General features: G+C 55.8%; 1 protein-coding gene across 1 annotated transcript in view; it reads right to left on the bottom strand.

Moving 5' to 3' along the window:
* The window catches only part of PAX7 (paired box 7), an 89,339-nt gene that overhangs the window by 31,447 nt on the left and 36,631 nt on the right, over positions 1-21,261 (bottom strand). Inside the window, exons 5-6 of the mRNA XM_004592318.2 lie at positions 6,362-6,561; positions 695-860 (exon numbers count right to left, since the gene is read on the bottom strand). Coding sequence (XP_004592375.2) covers positions 695-860; positions 6,362-6,561 — 366 coding nt within the window. The remainder of the gene's footprint in view (positions 1-694; positions 861-6,361; positions 6,562-21,261) is intronic.

The following is a 21,261-nucleotide window of genomic DNA, read 5'->3' as shown; positions in this document are numbered from 1 at the left end:
GGGCTAAGTCAGTGTTTACACCAAGGGCATTTCATAGGGTGGTGCCGATTTAAATCCCAGCTGCTCCGCTTCCAACCCAGCTCCCTGCTAATTTGCTTAGGGAAGCAGCGAAGAATGATCCAAGTACGTGGGCCCCTGCCACTCACAGGGAAGATCCGGCTAAAAGTCCCTGGGTCCTGGCTTCAGCCTGGCCCCGCACCGACTCTTGCGTGACTTGGGGAGTAAACTAGCAGATCTGTTTGTCTCTTCTATTCAAATCCACAAATGCATTTGTTTACACCACAAGCTGTGACTCCATGCAGCCCCAGTGACCTTGAAGGACATTCTGATGGCCTCCCTGCATCCTTGGGCTGCTCTCCACCCTCTGACCAGCTGCTGCGATCTTCAGTACTCACAGCATAGTCCATGGACCCACAGCCTGGCAGAGTGCTGAATCCTGAGCCTGTGCCCCCCCCAGCTCCATCCCCAAACGCACACCAACAGTATTTCAATATAATTCCCAGAGAGACCCTGGTCACTCTACAGTGTGGGAAGCTGGGGACAGACAGGTGCACGGTGGCTGCCTACTGGTCCCAGGGGAGGGGCTGTGGTCTGTGGGCAGAGCCGTGAAGTTCAAGGGCAAGGTTGCATCTTTTTGTCTGTCCACTTGAAAGCAGAGAAACAGTCGCAGGCTTGGGAGGGGCAGTGCACTCACCCTGGGAGATGCTGGAGGTGGAATAGGTGGAGTCCGGCAGCTGGTAGGGTGGCAGCGTGGGCATGCCGGTGGGTGGGAAGCCTCCTGGCAGAAGGTGGTTGAAAGCAGCCAGTTGGTTGGCCCCTGCCTGCTTACGCCAACGGGCACGGCGGTTGCTGAACCAGACCTGGGGGGTTTGGTTGGGTTGGGTTGAGTTGAGATCAGACAGGACCAGACCCTCAGCCTGGCTCCCAGTGGAAAGCTGGAACGCAGCAGGATGAGTGCGCCAGGCCACGCCTCCTCCCCTGCCACAGCCCACTCTAGAGGCAAAGAACCTAAGACCCAGAGAGAGCAGGGGCTTGGCCCTGGACAGGGCAAATCGCTGGTCCAGTGACATCTGTGGGCCTTGGGGCCCAGAGATCTTCCCATAGCAGGGCTGACCACACCCCAAAGTGTCATTCCCCTACCTCCTCCAGCAAGCCCCCGGGGAGAAAAACAAGTGGCACACCCAGAACTCACCTGCCTTGCAACTCAAGATGCACAGGTAGAGCCCAGGACCCAGCCTAGGGCCCCCTTTGAAACAGGAAATACATACCCAGGGGTTATGAAGCAGCGGCAGAAAAGCAACCCAACCTCTCTGAATCTCTCTCCTCCCTGCACTGGGCAAGCATGCACCTGTCTGTCCATCTCTACCCTCCGAAATTCCTCTTCCTGAGTCCCACTGTACAGATGGAGAAACCAAGGCCAACCGAGACTAAAGAGCCTACCCACAGCCACATAGCTGGTCAGGGACAGACAGCTGAGGTTCAAGCCTGAACCAGGCGGGCCTTTCTCCTGCCCTTCACCTAGATGTGCAAGCCTCCTGGGTCAGGGCTTTGGGGGCTCAGCTGAAATGAGTTCCCTGCTTGGCTCCGAAATCTGCACCTCACTTAGAACCAGGCACATTCCCTGCCTTCTCCCAGGAGGGTTCCTATTTTGTGTTTCCTCCCATGAGCACTTGGGCCATCTTCCACTGCTTTCCAAGGCTAGCACAGAGCTGGATCAAAAATGGAGCAGCCAGGACTCCAACAGGTGTCCACATGGGATACTACAAGGGGTAGCTTAGTGCACAATGCTGCAGCGCTGGCCCCCGCCTGTTTTTCCCAGATGTCTTCCTTTGTAAGGATGGCCTGCCAGTGCAGGGGTCTTCAAAAGGCTTGTAGCAAAACATTTGCCTGTTATGAAAACCCCGTGCACAGACTTCTAAATGCACCAAAATAAACATCTTTTTAATGTATTTATCCAAGGACTTTTACATATTTATTGTGGAATGCACTGATTTTGTTAAATGTAACAATACAGATAACACTGGGATGTGGAACTGATGCTGTGGCACAGCAAGCTACTGCCTAGAACGCCAGCATCCTGTATGGGTGCTGGTTCGAGTCCTGGCTGCTCCATTTCCAAGTCCTGCTCATGCACCTAGGAAAGCAGCAGAGGATGGCCCAAGTGCTTGAGCCCCTGCACTCACACGACAGACCTGCAAGAAGCTCCTGCTTTCTGGCTTCAACTGGCTCAGCCACGGTCATTGTGGCCCCTTGGGAAGTGAACCAGCAGACGGACGACTGTGTGTACGTGCGCTTGTAGCACCATCTTTCAAATAAACAAATCTTAAGTTTGTGCCCATCAGGTATTCTCGCCCGTGGCCCCTCTTTGCTCTTTGCAAAGAAGCAGCCTTCCTCCTCCTTCTCATCTTCCCTTCCCTCTCTTCTTGGCCTCTCTCCTTCTCATCTCAGAATCTTGCTGGTACTTTATGCTAAGAAAGACACTGAGAAGAGCACTGAGTGGCTCCCAGCTGCTGGGCTGTCCTCTGCCCAAGCACAGTGCACACAGCTGCTGGAGAAGTGCCGTGAACTCAGCAGTGTCATGCAAGAGACCATGAGGAGGGGATTCCAACAGCACCTCTCAGAATCCAGGAGGACTTCCTGAGGGAGGAGGTCCGCCCTTGGCTGCCAGTTTTCCCATCTCTTCTTCCACATCCTATTTCTCCATCGCTTCCCTCTCTCACCAAATACAACATGTCAGTGGAGAGCAAGGACGCTGGAGCTAACTTCCTGGGTTTCAATTCAGCCTCTAACTTCTCCTACCCTAAGATAGGCTATTGGCACCTCTTGCAAGCAGCCCATTTACAGATGGGGAAGCCGAGGCCCCCGGAGAGGCACACAGGCCCTAGAATCCTGCTAGAATCCCTGGAAAGCCAGGGCTGGGTTTCCAAGTGGGATCCCAATCCTAACACTCAACTCAGACACAGGGTCCAGCAGGCACCAACTGCTTACGAAGTTGGGGATGTCCCCTGGTCCTTCTGACGTAGCACAGAAGAGCAGAGATGGGGTCCTGTCCCAATACGACCGCATCAGACCATGTCCCCAGGAAGCTACTTTCCTTGGCGCCTCTCAGCTCTCTCTCCCCACCAAGGCACGGTAAGAGTGGCTGAAAAGTGGCGGGTTGGGCGCAAGCTCCCTGGGACTGGCTCAGGACTGTCTCACCAGCGAGTTCCCTGGCACTTGCCAAGTGGGAGCTCTATCCAGAGACAATAAAGAAGTTAACAGCAGGTTCCGAGTCAGGGCTGAACTGGCATCCAAGCTGCAGCCCAGCTGCTCAACTCCCAGGTGCTGAGTGACGAATGGGGAACCCCAGGACCCCTCAGACCTGCAGCAGTGGTTTCTGGAAGATACTCAACAGGCTCAGAACCACGGCACTCACGGCCGAGGAATCCATTCCCCTCCAAGGAAGACACACACAAGGCTGGGATCATCTTCCAGCCCCTGGGAAAATGGGGGCCTTTAAAAAGGGAAAAGGGACGTTGCCATGGTATTGTAAGCTAAGCCTCTGCTTGCAGTGCCAGAATTCCATATGGGCACTGCCTGTTTGAGCACTTCAGATCCAGTCCCTGATTATAGCCCGGGGAAGCAGTAGAGGGTGGCTCAAGTCTTTGGACCCCCACACTCATGTGGAAGACCTGAAAGAGGCTTCTGGCTCCTGGCTTCCCATCTGCTCAGCTCTAGCCATGGCAGCCATTTGGGGAGTGAACCAGCGGACAGACAATCTCTCTCTCTCCCTCTCTATGTAACTGTCCTTCAAATTCAAAAAAAAAAAAAATCTTAAAAAAAAGGTTGGGGGAAGGGTCTGGGAGGGAATCTCAGGCCCATGAACTGCCCAGCAGGCTGCAAGGGGAGGGGAGTGGAGCTGGAGGGAAGCAGGGGCAGGCAGCAGGCCTGGGACATGTCCACCTGCTTCCATGTCTACTGGAATGCCTGCTCCTCGATGGCAGCAGTGGTGGCATGCTGTGCCCAGTGCCTCCGACAAGCTCCTGGCACACCGTGAGACCCAATGAATGGGCACCCAAGCAACAGGCCCAGAGCCACCAAGAGCAGGCTGGGTTTCCATAGTAACAGCCCAGGGACCAGCCCCTCTGTGGGCCAGAATCCCCTGACCCTGTGTGTGTGTGTGTGTGTGTGTGTGTGTGTGTGTGTGTGTGTGCGCGTTTGCATTTAAGCACTTCCTCCTCACAAGAGCGGTAGACACTGCTGTGATCCTCGCCACTCTGAAGATGAAGACAAGGCAGAGAGGGCTAGCGGGGAGGCTGGAGTCCACACCGAGGTGCCTGGCCAACTCCGTATCATCCACTCACCCCTCCACCTCCCAGGAGCCGCCAGCAGGCACATGCTGACACACAGGACTGCCAAATCCCAGAACTAAGGACCCAGGCATGCTGGGGTGGGGAGTACACCTCCCAGGTTTCTGCCCCATCTGTCACCTACAGCAGGAACCTACTTTCCAGGCCCCTGGGCCATTGAAACTGCCCTGACTTGAACACTCCTGTGACTGGGATCTCACCACCTCACGGGCACCCCTGACGGCCAGCAAGGACGGATGTTGTACACTCATGGGGTCTTGGTGGCCACCTAGTTACAGATGGGACGCTAAGTCTCAGAAAAGGAAGCTGATTGGGTTCCCATGACACGCTGATCAGAGGCAGGGACCTGCAGGCTCTCTCTTGAACTCTCCAACAGGTGTGTCTCTGGCTTTTGTCCTCGACCAGCCTTTGTTCATTCCTTGACTTCTCTGTTGAGAAAGCTCCGTGGTTCGGCGAGTAGCCCCTGCCCTGGCCTGAGGTGGGTGGGGAGAAAGAGTATGTGGTTCCAAGAGCAGATGCAGGGTGGAGATGGGGGCAGGGGATGGGGTCCTCCACAGTGCAGAGGGTCAGCCTTGGCCCTCAGCGTGGCTGCTCTTCCATTCCCAGAACCCCTCCCTGTCGGGACCTCCAGTGACACCTGCTTCTGGGCCCCCAGGGCCAATAAAAGCAGCAGCCTGACAGCAGGACATTTTACAAGGAGCGGCCAGGCTTCAAGGTGGTGGGAAGCCAGCTGCAGCTGCCAGACGTGGGAATGAGACAGAGCCCAGGAATGTGCCCGGAACAGCTGCACAGGGACCAGGGGAGGCTGGGGGCACAGGCAGGCTCAGATGTCACCCTCCAGAGGCAGGGATGGGGAGACTCTGGCTGCTAACGCCTGTCTTCCCCTCCCGCTCCCTCCTGCCCTCTACCCCTGACTTGGGTTCTCCCTCAAAGGTGGCCAAGGGCCTCCAGGCTGGGGGTGGGGGAGGGGAAGTGAGAACGGGGGTGGGGGGGGAGTGGGGGGTCGGCTCCTAGAGGGCTCACTGTCCCTTTCTTCCCAGGGCTTCTGGGTTCTGAGTCAATGCTGGCCTTTTGGGGATGACCACATCCAGCTCTGCCCACCTGTAGCTCAGGGACATTCCTGAGCTGTCCTGGCCATGTGGTCTGAGGCTCTGACAGGCTATTGGTGCAAAGCCCGAGTGCCAACAGGCGGCATCCATCAGGTGCCCAGGGAATACGATCTCCCTGGCATGGCAGCTCCCCCAGAGAGCAGCATGGGGTGGTGCCTCTCTGCCTTGCCGTCCTGTCCACCAAGAAGATAAGCCAAGAGCAGGTTCCCCGAGAGCCATTCATCACACGCCATCGGCTCTCCCTCCACCCTTCCCAGCCTCAGCCCCTTCCACTGGCTGGGCTACCCCCAACCCTCCTACCCGCACAGACTTAGTAACCAGAGCACAACCAGGCACTTCCAGGAATCTGAGGGCTCAGCCCAGGGGGAGGGGAGAGGCCCAGATTGGGGGAGAGGGGCATCCCTGCCCCCAGCAAGCTCTGCTCTCCCCACCTATGCCCCTCCCATAGCTCTGCTGGTGCGGAGCCACACACAAGGCAGGGGTGTGTCCAGGTCTTGAGTCTGCCCCTGCTTTTCTGACTCCTCAAACTCCCAGGATGTACCTTCCTGGGAGGCTTGCATACTTCCGGTGATGGGAACCTCATTACCTACCTAAGGAAGCCCGGGCAATCAGAACACTTCCCCTCATCTCATCAGAAGCTGGAGACGAGACTCACACCCTTCCTAGACCCCTCTTCCCTCTGCCTTCCCTTCCCTGCCGCTCTCCTCGGACTGTCCACCTTTGCAGTTGGCCAACATTTACCATCCGGGAACTCTTCATCAGGCACTGCTGGCGTTGCCTGTCCGTGAGGCCCCTGACCACCTGTAGCAAGCATCCCCTCCAGGGGTCGCCCCCTGAAATCACCTACCCTGTCCTGGGAAATGCACCTGCAGCAGGAAACACCCCCACTCCGGCACCCCTCACCTGGACACGCGCCTCGGTCAGCTTGGTCCTCTGTGCCAGCTCCTCACGGGTGTAGATGTCTGGGTAGTGGGTCCGCTCAAAGGCCTTCTCTAGCTCCTCTAGCTGCTCGGCCGTGAACGTGGTCCGGCTCCGACGCTGCTTCCGCTTCAGCGGGAGGTCGGGTTCTGACTCCACGTCTGAGCCTTCGTCCAGCCGGTTCCCTACAGCCAGGGAGAGGGAGGGAGAGAGGGCAGGGGGCCTTATGAGGGGCACAGTGGTGCCCACTTTTGGGCCCTTCCTGGGCTGAGGAAGACATATGTTCATTATGGTGCTGTTTTCCAGCCTGGAGGCCAAAAACAAACCGCCACCCCTCGCAGCAGGGGGCTGCTCTGTGTGGCCAAGCATTTCGGTTACTCCCTTCAACATGCAAGGATGCTGCATGACTCTGACACTGGCCGGGCACTTTCACAGAGAAGCAAGCGCAAATTCTGTCAGAATTCATAGAATCGTGTTCTCCCAGATAGAGTATCATTGTGTTTTAACTCAAGCCTGAATTTGAGAACAAATTATTTAAGAAAAAACCGGAAAGATGGATCCCTCCTCTGGGGCAACCAATGCACGCCTTTTTGTGGGACCTTCCTCCCTCCTCCCTGGGTAACAGGCCAACCTCCACGGCTTCAAGGCTCATGTCTTCCTATGACACACGCTTGTACAGCACTTTTCTCCCATGATGCTCATCAGTCCTTGCATTTTGGGGGAAATATTGCACAAGCCAAGGAAAGCAAGGAGGAAACACAGGTGTGTGCCCGCAGCTGGCCCTCCGGAAGCTGAGCTGCCAGGCCTGGCTCTGCGCTCTGCTGCAGGTAACTCCAGAGAGGCGACGCCCCTCCTTGGGCCTTTGCTTCCCCACTCATGCTATGAAGCATTTGGGTTTGCATTTCCACAGTCCAGGGTCTATGAGTGGCTGGAGGAGACCTCCCGCAGATGACCACGGTCAGAGCCCTGGCCACCACACCCCAGCTGTACACGCAAAGACCAGGAGGCTGCTGCCAGCTCACTGCCCCACCCTGGGAGGGGACTGTCGGGATAGGAGCAAGCTCCAGCCCAAGGGGCAGGCTGTGGGGGCTACATCCCAGCCTGAGCCAGATGTTCGATAGGTAACACCCCTGGGTGCTGAGCTGCCTTCCCCCACCATCCCGTGCCTCCAGCACGACTCCCACCCCACAGACAGTGCCTGTAAAGAGTTCCTCAGGTAGAGTTCTCAGGCTGCACCTTCAGCATCCCCCAGAGGAACTGGGGGAGCAGTGGGAGGGGCTGGCAGAAGAGGGAAGAGGACCGTCAAGGGACAGAAGCGCGAGCAGACCACAGAACGCACTGTTTTCCCTGACTGCTGCCTTAATCCCCTCTCCTCTCTTTCCTTTTGGATCTTTGGCGTTCCCAGAAGCCCTTAGATTTTGCTCTTCATTTATTTATTCATCTATTCACACCTCCATCCACGGAGCCCCTGCTATGGGTCTGGGGGCAGGCTGTGCTCAGAGCCTCAAAGGTCAAGTGTATACTTGGTAGAGGGGAACACTGAGTCACACATCCCAAGGATCTCCGTTAGTATCCCCCTATGCTCTCCTGACCCACCAAGTCACCAACCCAGTCAGGTTCCTCCCAGCTTCAGCACTGCATACATAAATAGGCCTCAGCCCCTCCCCTAGGGAAAGCCCTTTGCTGATCCTGCCCCACCCCCCATCCACTCACAGCAGAAATGAATGGAGCCTCTTAGATGCGGAGTGAAGGGAAGCAGGGATAAAGCAACACAAGGTCTGTAGAAGGGCATGACGGGTCACTGCTGAGTCCACAATCCCAACCAGGAGTTTGGGAGGTCAGGCACCTGGAATGGCATCTAATCTCGTCCAACATCCCCCTGCCCCAGGTCCCTTTTCCTCTGTCCTGATAGCTCACCCACTGGGAAGCCACTTGTGCATTATACTGGCCACTGCCAGGCTATGCTCATGTGATGTTGTGCCTGCCACTAGGAACCAATGACAAGAGAGCCCTCACCATTGCCTTTCTTGTCTCTGAAGGCAGAGATTTGGGGTCAGATCTGACTCTTCCTCTGTGCGTTCCCAGCCAGGACTGCCAGCTGCCTGCCCCCTCCCGCCCTCGCCAGTCTCTGTGAGCGGATCGCAGTGGGCACACCTGGCATCCCAGGGCCCCTCGCCAGCATGTCTGGGACTGCAAGCCACATCCAACTCATCCTACGGCTTCATTTCCTCGCAATTATTGCTAGCCTCGATCCCCTGATGAGAACGGAGACCGTAAGCCTGTGGGGCCTCAAAAAAAGAAGTGGGCTATGGTGGGCAGGACCAGAGACCAGCACAGCAGATGGGGACAGGCCCCAGGCTGGGTCCCTTCGCTGGCAATCCTGGAACTCAGACAGTAGCTGAGTGGGGTGGGGAGCAAATCCACCAGCAGAGACAGGCTGCGAAGCTGTGAGGTCATCCAGGGAAGGGAGCATTCTGAAGGAGGACACATAACTGTCCTGGGGTCCAGTGTTCCAAGTCCTCTGTCCAGCTCTACTCCAATGCTGTCCAACTTTCTACATTTGGGGGGTGAAGTGGAACATGTGGTGCTGGTCCCGTGAGCCCAGCACTTCAACTTACACTGCAATTGAAGAGCTGAGATAATCATATTCGAGTACACAGAGTCGCAGGGCTGACAGGGTGGTGAAAAGGATTAAGCTGCACCCTGTGACACCAGCATCCCACAGCAGAGTACCGCTTCAAGTTCTGATGGCTCTGCCTCTTCTTTTTTTTTTTTTTAAGATTGATTTATTTTTATCGGAAAGGCAGATTTACAGAGAGAAGGAGAGACAAAGATCTTCTGTCTGCTGGTTTACTCCCTGAGTGGCTCCAATGGCCAGAGCTGAGCTGATCCCAAACCAGGAGCCAGCAGCTTCTTTCAGGTTTCCCATGTGAGATCAGGGTCCCAAGGCTTTGAGCCATCCTCGACTGCTTTCCTAGGCCATAAGCAGGGAGTTGAAAGGGAAGTAGAGCAGCCAGGATACGAACTAGAGCCCATATAGGATTCCGGTGCATGTAAGGTGAGGATTTTAGCCGCTAGGCTATCGTACCTGGCCCTGCTCTGCTTCTGATCCAGGTTCCCACTGATGAGCCTGGAAAGCAGTAAAAAGACAGCCCACATGCTAAACTCCTGCTCCCCATCTCAGGACCTGGCTGGAATTCCTGCCTCTGGCCTGGCCAAGGTCTAGCTGCTGTAGCCATTTGGGGGAATAAGTCAGGAAGAATGCCAGCATCTGCCCGTAAGCCAAGGACCAACACAAGGGGCTTGCTGCTGACCCCTACACCAAAGTCCAGGGCAATGCTGCCATGCCCTCGCCTCCTGGCCTCTCGTCCACATCTACCTCTCTGTCCACATCTACCACTCTGTCCCTCCCATCACCAGGCTTGTCCTGGGCTCCCTACCCCTGCCATCGCCCACTGAGCAAGGCTCTGCAGAGATGCCAAATAGAAGTCCAGACGGAGACAGGCAAGGCAGAGCCCTCGGGTCACTGCTGCTCACAAGGATCTGGAATGATCCTCTGGAAGCAGTGTTGCCATAACAACCCTGTGGATCCTTGGTGACCCTGATGCGCTGCCCTCAGTGACCCACACAGAGCTCAGGAGAACAGCACGCAGTAGGGGACTTCAGCCCCGTGGAGAAGTGCTTCCATGGAGGCTGAGCCACCACGTGGGACACCCTGCCTCCCATACTGGAAAGTCTGGTTAGAGTCCAAGATGTTCTCCTTCTGGGCCAGCTTCCTGCTAATGCACGTGGGAGGCAGATGATGGGGCCTGGTCACTCACATGCAAGATGGGATGGAGTTAGCCTGGCTTAGAGCCTTACATGGCAGGCACTTGGGGAGTGAACCAGCAGATGGAAGACTCTCTCTGTTTCTCCCTCTGTCACTCTGCCTTTTGAATGCATAAATAAATTTAAAAAGAAAAAAAAAAGCCACCAACCCAGGGGTAGAGACACTCCACCCCGCCCCCCATTGTTGGGATCTTCTCATGATGGGCCTGTGTTTAAGGAGCATGAGGCCCAGAGAGGTTGAGCCACGTGACAGAGGCCACACAGCCAGTTAGCCCATGCTCTCCTGCTGGACAGAGATGAGGAAGAAAGAACAGCTTGGGAGAAGGTAGAGGGCCCTCTGGGGCAGCCCCTGCCCTCCTTGGCAGCTCTGGTCTGAAAGGACTGAAGCCTGGATTCTGAACTCTCTTTCCTCACCATGTGGCCTTACACAAGTCAGTGGTGACTTCTGAAAGAGAGAGCATGGGAGACCAGTCACAGCAACACAAAGGGCCCTGGACAGCACCGTAGTGCATCCCCACTTGGGCTTCCTATACCCCCAGTCTCTTGGGACCCCTTTAGCTTCCCAGGTAAACTAAGCTACAAGATTGGATAGACCTGGCCGAGGAGAGGAGAGACGCTACTGGCTGGCTGAGTCCGCCGTGTACAGTGGTCAGGCGTCCATCCGTGCAGCCTCAGTGGCTGGCATGGAGGCAGTGACACAGGAGGGAGCAGACATGGGAACACATTCATTAAACAGAGACCAGATTTGGGGTACACAACAGGAAGCAGCCCCCCACCCCAGGCACGGGGACAGCCCTGGCTCCTGCCCTCCCGCCTTGAACAGAGTGGGACAGTCTCAATGGCATGAAGCAGAGTCAGGCAGTGAGCTGGAGACAGCTTCAAGGAAGGGCAGAGGGGTCCCCGTTCTCTCTCCCTCTCTCTCTCTCTCTCTCTCTCTGGTTTTCTGGATCCTGACTCTGCTTAGGGGTCAAAGAACCCTATAGCGAGGAGGAAACCCAGCCCCTCCCTTGGGACTCTGTCAATCTGGCATCAGACAAGCAGCCTCTCCACTTTAGGAAGCTCCCTGTCTGATGGAGGAGGCATCATGCCTGCGCTGGACTTTCCTGATCCAAAGGAGCAAGCAAGCATCCATTGCTCCAAGTGAGCCAAACTCAGGACAGGCCTGATGCATGAAGACATGCAGAGCTGCAGGGGGCCTGGGGACGTCACGAGGGGCATTCAGCCTATCACAGTCAGGGGTCAGAGGGAGGGCAAAAGCAGGTGCAGCCCGAGCTGAGGGGTCTCACAGCCCCCAGTCTCAGCTCCAGAACACACTAATGGCAGCCAGGGCATGCCAGACAGCAAGACCCCTGTCCCACATCCAGGCTCCGCTGGGGACTCCACCAGGCACCCAGTCCTGCAGCTCGAGGCTGCTCCTGCATCCACACCTCTGAATGCTGCTTCCTCCACTTGGAATCCCCCCACTGCCTCTCCACCCCACGCAGCACACCCCTGCTCAGCCCACACAGGCTCCCCCAGCAACGTATCCTGGGCTGCCCCAGAAGGGTCCCCACAGCCTTCCTGGGGCACCTAGTACTTCAATCAGAGACACTGAGCGAATGTGACTCAGGGTCTGCTGGTCTCACTGGGCGAAGCGGGGACTCTGTCAAGCATACAGCAGGCACTCAACAATGGCTTTTCACATAAGTAGAGCTTGGCAGCATGACCTCACGACCTCTGACACCTGCCTTACTCTTGGCCCTGCACTCGTATGGGGCACTGTAAAGGCTGCAGTTTTCTTTGCTGCCCCAGCCGAATCCCTGTCACCACCTTGCAGGCTGGGGCAGGCAGCACAAATTCTGTTTCACACATGTTCCCTGGGCCCATGAGACTCCACTTTGCGTTCAGCATGCTCCTTGGTGATGGACGAGTCCATCTCTGATCCCCCGGCACCGCCAGCATCTCCCTGCACCCCTCTTCTGCCAAAGGAACAGCCCTAACTCCAGATGGTCACGATTTTGGGTGTATCTACCTCATATAAGCCAGGAGGAAGTCGACACCTCCCCAACCCCCCTGGGCCCTTAGGAACAGCAGTCGTCCTGAGGTTTGGGGTCTTCCTCTCAGCCACCACCCCCTCCCAAGCTGGGCCTTTATTACAGTTTAACATAGCCCTGGCGTGGAGCTGCAGCACAGAAGCGAATCACATAATAGTTGATATGCGTTTTAATCAAGTAATTCGGGCAGAGCCGAGAGCTGGCGAGTGCGGGCCTGGTGTCCCTGAATACCAAGCAGGCCTGGGCGCTGGCCTCAGAAAATGGAAAAGTCATTTACAGCTCAGCTGGGGGCCTGGAGAGACAGGGGCCTGGAGCGCATGCCCTCCCAGCCCCTCTGTGCAAAGTGTTCAACTGTAACCAGTGTGGAACACACCATTCGGGCAAGTGAGGGACTGGACCGAGGCAGGAGCTTGGACACCAAGGGCAAACTCCTCAATGGCCACATGGTGGACCCTTCTCATCTACCTATTCTGCCTCATCATAGCATAGGGCACTGCCACCCTGGCACATACACTCTGCATCCTGCATCCTGTCCCTCACACTTAAATGCAACCAACGCATTTGCAACATTAGGAGATTCTGTTATCCCTGTTAGGGAGGGGATTGCCCAACGGCCCGGCCCTGGTCTTCCTCTCTCCTTCTTCTCCCTGCAGCCTCCTTCCTGAAGGCCTTGGCGGGCTGTGCCCTCCCCCTGGAGCACCCTGCCTACACCCCCGCCCCATCTTGTTCCACAAACACCTGTAGCTGGCAGCTGGCTGGGCTGTAAGAGCCAGACATGGAGGTTCACAGCCTCCTGCGGACTCCACATGCTTCGTGCTGGGTCACAGCACTGGCTGCCCCTTCCTAGGGCACATGTCACCACCCTCAGACATTCTGAGAACTCCCCTTCGTGTCTGCTCCCATACCCTCCTCCTACTGCCACAAGTAGGGGCATCCCTGTCTTTTCATTCATTGCCGACACTTGAGTCCTGGCACAAAGCAAGTGCCCCAAAGACTGCCTGTGTGAATCAATGAATGAATGACTGATGTAGTAAGCAGCTTAAAATACATGAAACAGGACTGGCTGGGGAGTCTTCCCCACAGTGGAACAGGGCTGTCAGCCTCTGGGGTCACCCTGCTTCACCCCCTCTTGATTCACCGCACTCAGTCCTCGGTGCCTAAGACTTCAAAGGTGACATGGACTCTGTCCAGCTGTGAAAGCATTATAGAGAAGGCTGGAGAGAGGCTGAGTGCTGGATGGAGCCTCAGCTGTCCTATTGGGGCTGTTGTCATCTCGGGCCACGCCTGACCCTCTGTCTCCCTCCCGTCACGCACACACACGCACACACGCACACACGCACATAAGCACATATGCGTGCACTGCCCTGCCCAGGGGAGCCAGGACCCTGGCCAGGTAAGCGGTCCCACGCCCAGTGAGTGTCACCTGCATCTCCATCCCAAGCAGCTGGGAAGTCCATCAGCTCCCCAGGCCCCGCCTATCCTCCAGGGTTCCTGCAACCCCGTCAGTGCAGGTCCTGCCCGCATTTATACCCTGTGGCTGTTGGCCATCTGAGGAGGCCATTATCTACAACATTTAGGCCACAGTCCAGCATCGCCCAGAGGAGGAAAATGAGGCAAGGTGGGGCTCACCGTCTCAGGGTCCTGCACAGGACCACAGCCAGAAGGTCACAGGGCTGGGACAGCCAGGTAGGGCTTCCTGGGAGTGGCAGCGGAAGCTTGGCCTGCTTCTGTCTATCTCCCACACCCTCACCTCCTCCCTGGTCAGAAGACAAGGGGGAGGGACCAGCTCTGATGCAGCAGCAAATACTTCCGACTCCTTCTCCAAGGGGCTTCTAGGAGGGACCCCAGCCCCTCCCTCCAACAGGGTCCCGCAGTCTCAGCCCGGACGAGGCTCTGTGCTGATGTCAGGGGCATCATGGGTCCAGACTCCTGCAGGGTGGCAAGGTGCTACCCAAACCCTGTTTGTCCAAGCTCGCCTCCTAAGCTGCTTCCTGGAGACCCCGTCAAGCTAGCAGACTCCCATTTCATACTCCCAGCTGGAGAGAGAGGGAAGAGGTTAAAGCTCTCACCTGTTCACTGGTTGAACTTGAAAAACCTCTTCCTCCAGGAAGTCACCATCTACACCGGGAACTTCTGAATCCCAGATCCATCCGACACACCACAAACTGTAAGGCCTGGGTAGGGCGTTCTGGGGCCGCCAGCAGGCGCTAGAGGGCACTGTGTATACATCCTGGCTGGAAAGGGTCATGTCTAGGAAGGAGGAAGTAGTTCTGCCTGCAATGGTACTGTGTGGTTGAGCCATTTGTTCTGATGATAGAGTTCCTCCTTGGGCATCAAGGCGTGACCATGCACAAGGTACAGAAGGGAGAGAAGAGAGGGAGGACTGGATGCTTCTGAGCCAAACCTCGGGACCACCTGCCTCAAGGCATGAGGCCAAAGCTCCAGAGGCTTGGTGCTTTGTAAGATTATTTTTATGTATTTGAAAAGCAGAGTCACACACAGAAATAGACACATACACATATACACAATCTTCCATCTGCTGGGCTCACTCCCCACATGACCCACTGGCCGGGAAAAGCCAGGCTGAAGCCAGGAACCGGGACTTTTAGCCGGGTCTCCCATTCTCAGCTGCCTTCCCATGCAGCTGGATCCGAGCTGGAGCAGCAGGGACTAGATCAGGAACTCCAACAGGGGCTGCCAACATTTGCAAGCAGGTTCTGGGCCAGTTACTGTAAGCATAAGTAGGCTCACCAAAAAGGATGGCCAGTTTCCATTCACTTCTTCCTTGGCCTACTTCAAATACTGACTCAACAGAATCCCCTAACCAGCAAGCAGAGGCTGATGGAAGCTATCACCCATGACACCAACATGCCACATGGACGCCAGTTGAAATCCCGGCTGTTTCACTTCTGATATAGCTCCCTGCTAATGGCTTGGAAGAAGCTGTGGACGATGGCCCAAGTGTCAGGCCCCTGCACCCACGTGGGAGAGCTGGATGAAGCTCCTGGCTGCTGGTATTAGTCTGGTCAGTCCTGGCTGTTGGGACCATGTGGGGAGTGAACCAGACAGTGGAAAATCTCTCTCACTGTCTCTCATTTCCTGTAATTCTGATTTTCAAAATAATAATACATTCATTTTTTAAAAAGCAAAGGCGTGCAGAAGACTGGCTGGGACAGAGTGCCGGGCACAGCTCACTGCACAACACCCAGAGGGTCCTGCGTCCTGGTGCTACCTCCCGGGTATGGCCAAGGCAGCCGGGGAGGCCAACCCTGGGGGAGTGGGAGGATCAGAAGCTGCGTGCTCAGGGGCCTTGTTGGGATTCCAGATTTGTCACCCCAGCCACACTTGCAGGGGTGACAGTGAGCTTGTGAACCTTACACTCATTATTTGTATGGTGGGAATGTGCACAGGAAGTTGAGCATGGGGTAGCCACATCACAGCACCTGATTTGAGTCCTAGCCACTCCATGCTTTCAGCCCAATTCCCTGCTAATGAGCTGTGAAAGCTGTGGGTGTTTTAGTGGGTGAACCAGCAGATGGATGCCCTCTCTGTGTCTCTTCATCTTAGGTTACCATTCTGCCTTTCAAATAAAAAATAAATCTTTCAAAAATAAAATAAGGCTAATGCTGGGCATCTTAAAGGAGAAGAGAAACAAAGCAGAGGAGGCCACAGTTCAAGCCCAGGAGGGCCAGCACCCCTGGTTACCCAACCACACATGGACTATCCTGCCATACCCAGTGGCAGGCAGCCTGGCAGGCAGGACCCTGGTTTGGACCCTGTTTGACTGAGGGCCAGTTTTCCAGGAATCTCCCCCCCCACCACCACCCAGCACTTCCAGCAGGACCTAGAGCTACCATCTGCCTGCACTCCAGGGTGGGAAAGTGTGACAGATATGAAACGGTACACTGTCCTGCCTTGACTTAGAACAGCTATGTCCCTCAACTCCCTCTTCCTCCAAAGGCACAATCCCAGCTCCAGCCTTGTGGTTAGCACAGGGCTGCTCCACAGCATATCCAGCAAGCCACTACACCAGTCACAGCCTCCCGGGGTTGCAACCGGCAGCTTGGTGGACAGAGGACCTCACTTGCCTCTGTATCCTCCAGCCACTCACAAGAGCAATGAACAGATGCAAGCATGAATAACTGAACAAGTGCATCCTTGCTCGGCTTTGCACAAACCCAGCCAGAAAACAACCCACACCCTGCCCCTTCCTCAGGGAAATTGGTGCCAGGGAGGGGAGGGAAGGGAAGGATGGGAGCATCCAGCAGGTGATCCAGCTGGGTACCAACATAGCAGGCATTAAGGAGAAAGAGCAGACAGACCCTCAAGGACCTGGGGCAGGAGAGGCCTCTGAATTGGCAGAGGGAAAACTGAAGCAGCTGGATGCGGCCAGACGGAGCTGCCCCTACTCGACGACAAATGGCGGCCTCACAACACGCCTGTGAAAGGAGCATATGCCTGAGAAGCCAAACCTTCCAAACACCCTACTCCCCTGCCCTCACCCTGCCCTCCCCTGCAGGTGCATGGAGAGGCAGAAGGTGGGGAAAGCCCTCAGAGCAGGCACTGCGACACAGTGTCCCTGGCTCCTCTGTGCACTCCGCCCAGGGCATCCAGGCTCAGCTCTGAGGGAGTGCCAAAGTCTGGGCCCGGTGGCTACAGGCAGGCTCCTGCAGCATGAAGGGTGTGTGGGAACATCACGCAAGCCAGCACGTGTATGTGCGTGTGTGTGTGCGTGTGTGTGTGTGTGAGTGTGGACCCTGCACCAAGTCACTGATCTCACCCTCACCCCAGGAGCTCAGTGTGACTACTGGCCCATTTCCCAGGTGAGGAGACCGAGGCTCAGAGAGTCTCAGCAACTCAAAGCCAGGGCTGCCAGGCCCTACCAAGCAAAGTGCACTTGGGAATCAGGCAGCGCAGGTCCTGCCTGCACCTGATGGAACAGAGCACTCCTGCAGGACTGCTGGCACCCTGGGATGCTGTCTTACCACTCCTTCCTCCTGTGTCGCTGGCACCTCCCAAAAACTCCCAGAAATGCCAGGGGCACATACCCTTCACGCCATCCTCTCACTTCCTGGTGTCAACTCCTTTGGGAGACTAGTAATTATTGCTTTCAAATTACTTATTTTTTTCACTTTAAGAAAAGCAGCAAAAGAGAGGGAGAAGAAAGATTTTTATGTACTGGTTCACTCGCCCAAATGCCCAAAACAGCTGGGGCAGGAGGGCCAAGGCCAAGCCAAGAGCCTGGAACTCAAGCCAGGCCTCCCACATGGGGGACAGGGACCCAGCTGCTGAGGCCTCATCTGCTGCCTCCGAAGGTGAGCGGCAGCAGGAAGCTGGTGCCAGAAGCATTGCTGGTGCCCCAGAGACCCCAGCACGGAACAAGGATTCCCCACGTGGCATCTCAGTCACGGCACCCAACCCTGATCCTGAAGGATGACCCTGGAATGGGTATGCTGTTTGCCAAATGCCAAACAGTTCATGGAGAAAAAAAAATGAAACTAAAAGATGTATCTATTTTGGTCAACAGGCTTTTAAAATAAAAATCCATTATATGCATTCTCACGAACACTTAAAAGCCCCAGTTGTACGGATGGATTTCAGAAACTATTGCTCCAAAATAAAGTTATCTTTTGATTCCATTTGTCTGCAAAGCTTTTGAAATGGCTCAGTTACATCTTGTAATGCAGGGCCCAGGGGTTTAACCAAACTTCCTGAATGCAGGGATCAGGGCTCCCCAACAAACCAGGGACACCCTGACAGCAGAGATTCTGGCCGTGCCAGGCGGGAAATGTGGGGGAGGGTGTTCTGTGAGGACGGCAGCTGAACTTCTCCTGAGTGTCACCCTAGGGTGAGGTGACTGGGAATAATATGGTAGTTCCTATCATTCTAGAATCCTCTTAATAGGAACAGAAGCCAGTGTGAAGTCTGGCCGATGTGATTCCTGCTAACACACCTGGGAAGTAGGCAGAAGGTGGCCTGGCCACCTGAGTCCCCGCACTCGCATGGGAGACTGTGGACTGGGTTGACTTCTTGCAGTTTGCCTCTAACTTTCCCTCCAAATTGCTGTGCGACCTGCAGTAATTCTAAGCCTCCTCTGAGCCCCACTTGACACCCCCTCCCTAAAAACAAAGCACCACCCCACCCCCCTGATCCCCAGGATCAGGGAGTCTGGGCTGCCTGGGGCTTATTCATGACTTCACCACCAGAGCCTGGGACCAGGCCCCAGGAGGGCTGGCTCCCAGGCAACACCTGTTGCTGGAGGAAGGGTGATTGACAGGGCAGTCAGGAGGAGTTCCAGAAGGTACCAGTATTCTAGGCTGGTGGCGCAGGGCCAGGCCTGGAAGTGGCTCATTCACCCACCCCGAGACCCCTGACTTCTGCGGGGAGAGGCGAAGGGCTGCCTTCACCACCCTCACACTCCGTCGGGGACCAGCCCCATAGCCCCCATGCCCCCCTCTTCCTCTCTTGGAAGTGAGGAGAGCTTCTCGTCCCATCCCTTCCCCCAGCCGAGGGCCCCCAGCCCCTCCTCTGCCGCGGAGCTGCTCGCTGGACAGCGGAGGCCTTTCATGGTACATTCTGCCGCTGCCCCCTCCCCACCCTCTCTCCCCAGCAAGCCCATCCTGTCGTGCCCCCATCAATCTACAGCCATCGGGCCCTCGCCAGCTGGCCGAGCCAGGCCTTTCCCAGGCAGAGCAGGTCTGCAGTGGAAGGCGGTGGAAAAATGTGGACAAATTTCTGATTTGCAACACTCTGGGAAAGAGTTTATTGCCATTGTTTGTGGACGAGTGTATAAATAAAGCAAGGCGAAGATTGCAGGGGGAGTCTCATGAAAGGCAGAAAACGAGAAATTTTATGGCCATAAGAAGCGTACTCTAATGGTGATTTTTGAGGCACTGGACCATGGTGGTTACTTAGCCAAATGATTGCTGTGAAGCTGGGCAAGGCGGCTTATTGCTTAATTACTGTTACGTATTATGTCAAGCAGACGCCCCGGTGCTGGCAAACTTGATCCTGGGCAGACACAGCCTTGCAGCCAGGTCCCGGTGCTGGTGAGCATCCGGGGGTGCTAAGTGAGAGTACCACCTGCCCCTCGCTGAACAAGCCTCCCCCGTTACCTCCATCTGCCCCCTTGCCCAAGCACTGGCCCTGGGAGAACCCACCCAAGAAAAAGAGAAAGACTCAAACTTCAGGCACACCTTGCTGGTTCTGATCTGCAGGACCCAACATGGCAGCAGTCAACATGGTGGACAAGCCAGGGTCTGAGCCAGCTCCAAGAGTGATGGCAGAAACTTGACCCAGCCACCAAGCTTCAAAGCTATTTGCAAATGGCAGGTGGGGGCTCCCTGGGTGTGTGCATGTGTGTGTGTGTGTGTGTAAGGTGTGTGTGTGTGTGTGTGTGTGTAAGGGGCCAACATACGCACCTCTACAGAGTCCTTCCAAACCTCACCACCACCACCCCTAACCCAAGGGTGGAAGGAGGTAGCAGTCAGAGTGGTTGGAAGGAAAGTGACTCCAAGATGCTGTGTCCCCCGATCCCCATGACTTCTCTGTGCGTCTGTGTACCAAAAAAGAGGAGGTGTTGCAGTACATCAGGTTAAGCTGACACCTGCGACACCAGCATCCCACATGGGCATCAGTTTTAGTTCCTGCGTCTCCATGTCCCATCCAGTTCCCTGTTAACACACCTAGGAAGGCAGTGAAAGATGGTAATAGAAGTGCTTGTGTCACTGCATCCGTGGGGGAGACCAGATGGAATTCCAACTTCTTGATTTTGGCCTGGCCATTGCAGCCATTTGGGGCTGTTGCCAGTGAGGTTTGGCCAAGGGGCACCTGCCAGTCAGACACCTGCTCTGCAGTCTCTGTATGGTTTACTCCTGCCGGGAAATGTAGTGACAGAGGGAAGAAGGGGATGGCGGTGCGGTGAAGGTCTGCCGTGACCCAAGAACTCAACGCTCCTCTGAGAGGACCCCCACCACCATGGGAGGGTGTTAAGATCCTTTGTAACATGCTCAAATAAGGCTCCAGGTAAATCCAGACAAGCTGGACACCAAAGCCAGTGTTGGCCACATTTGGCAAAGCAAGCTACCTTCCCAGCATCTCCTGGGCCCAGACTCAGGACTGGCCCCACGTCAGGGTTTTTCACTCAGGAGGGGGAACCTGAGAGGTGGCTGCTGGGGGCTGCAGCTGGGGAGCCACTGTGGGCAGGAACGTGGAGGATGGGAGCAGCCAGAGCCCCGGGGCAGGCACCCAGCTCTGCTCACCTGACAGCAGAGGGACAGAAGGTCCTCTTTCACAGGAAAGAGAAGAGAAGGAAAAGGAGAACCTAGCCCTGGGACTGGCATAGAGGGTGACTTCTGTGTTGCTCCTGCAACCTTCCATGGCCATCAGATTCTCAGCAGGCCACAGCCTAGGGCCCTGACCTGAAGCCTAACTGACCTCCCACCTGCTCTAATTTCTGCAGTCACCTGCTCTCTACCCTGCTTCCTTCCCTAGCTTCCCTTTGCCCCCTTCATGCTCAGCAATCAGCTGTATCTTCATTATGTGCGAGGGGAAGGAGCTGCCACCCTAGCAGGACAATGACCTTTAAAAGCCTGACGTCAGGGACCACACTTGGCACCTACCTCCCCCACGACCTGTCTGCTTGCCAACCTCCTGACGGAAGTCATCCACAGAGGCCATGTTTCTCTCCCAACAAGATAAGGATTTTTTTTGTTTTCTTTTGTTTTGTTTATGGGTTCCCACTCCACTCCACACTGTACCTCACCCCAAAACCCAATGCCCAAGAAGGCGTGTGGCCTGTGGCAAAAACTTGCACCCACAGATGCTAAAGGAGTGAGTGAATGGTCTACTTCTTTATGCCCAGATCTTGGCAACAGCTTGTGCTGATCCAACCCACACTTATAACAGTTTGCTCTTCAAGGCCAACCTGACTGCTGCCGAGGATTTGGGGATCATCTTGCACAGTAATCTCATTAAGGATGCATTTATGCAACACCAGACACCTGCCCTGCGCTGAAAGCCCCG

This window comes from Ochotona princeps, chromosome 2, assembly GCF_030435755.1.
Source record: "Ochotona princeps isolate mOchPri1 chromosome 2, mOchPri1.hap1, whole genome shotgun sequence".
Classification (NCBI taxonomy): Eukaryota; Metazoa; Chordata; class Mammalia; order Lagomorpha; family Ochotonidae; genus Ochotona; species Ochotona princeps.
This window is presented reverse-complemented; position numbering and strand designations above follow the sequence as displayed.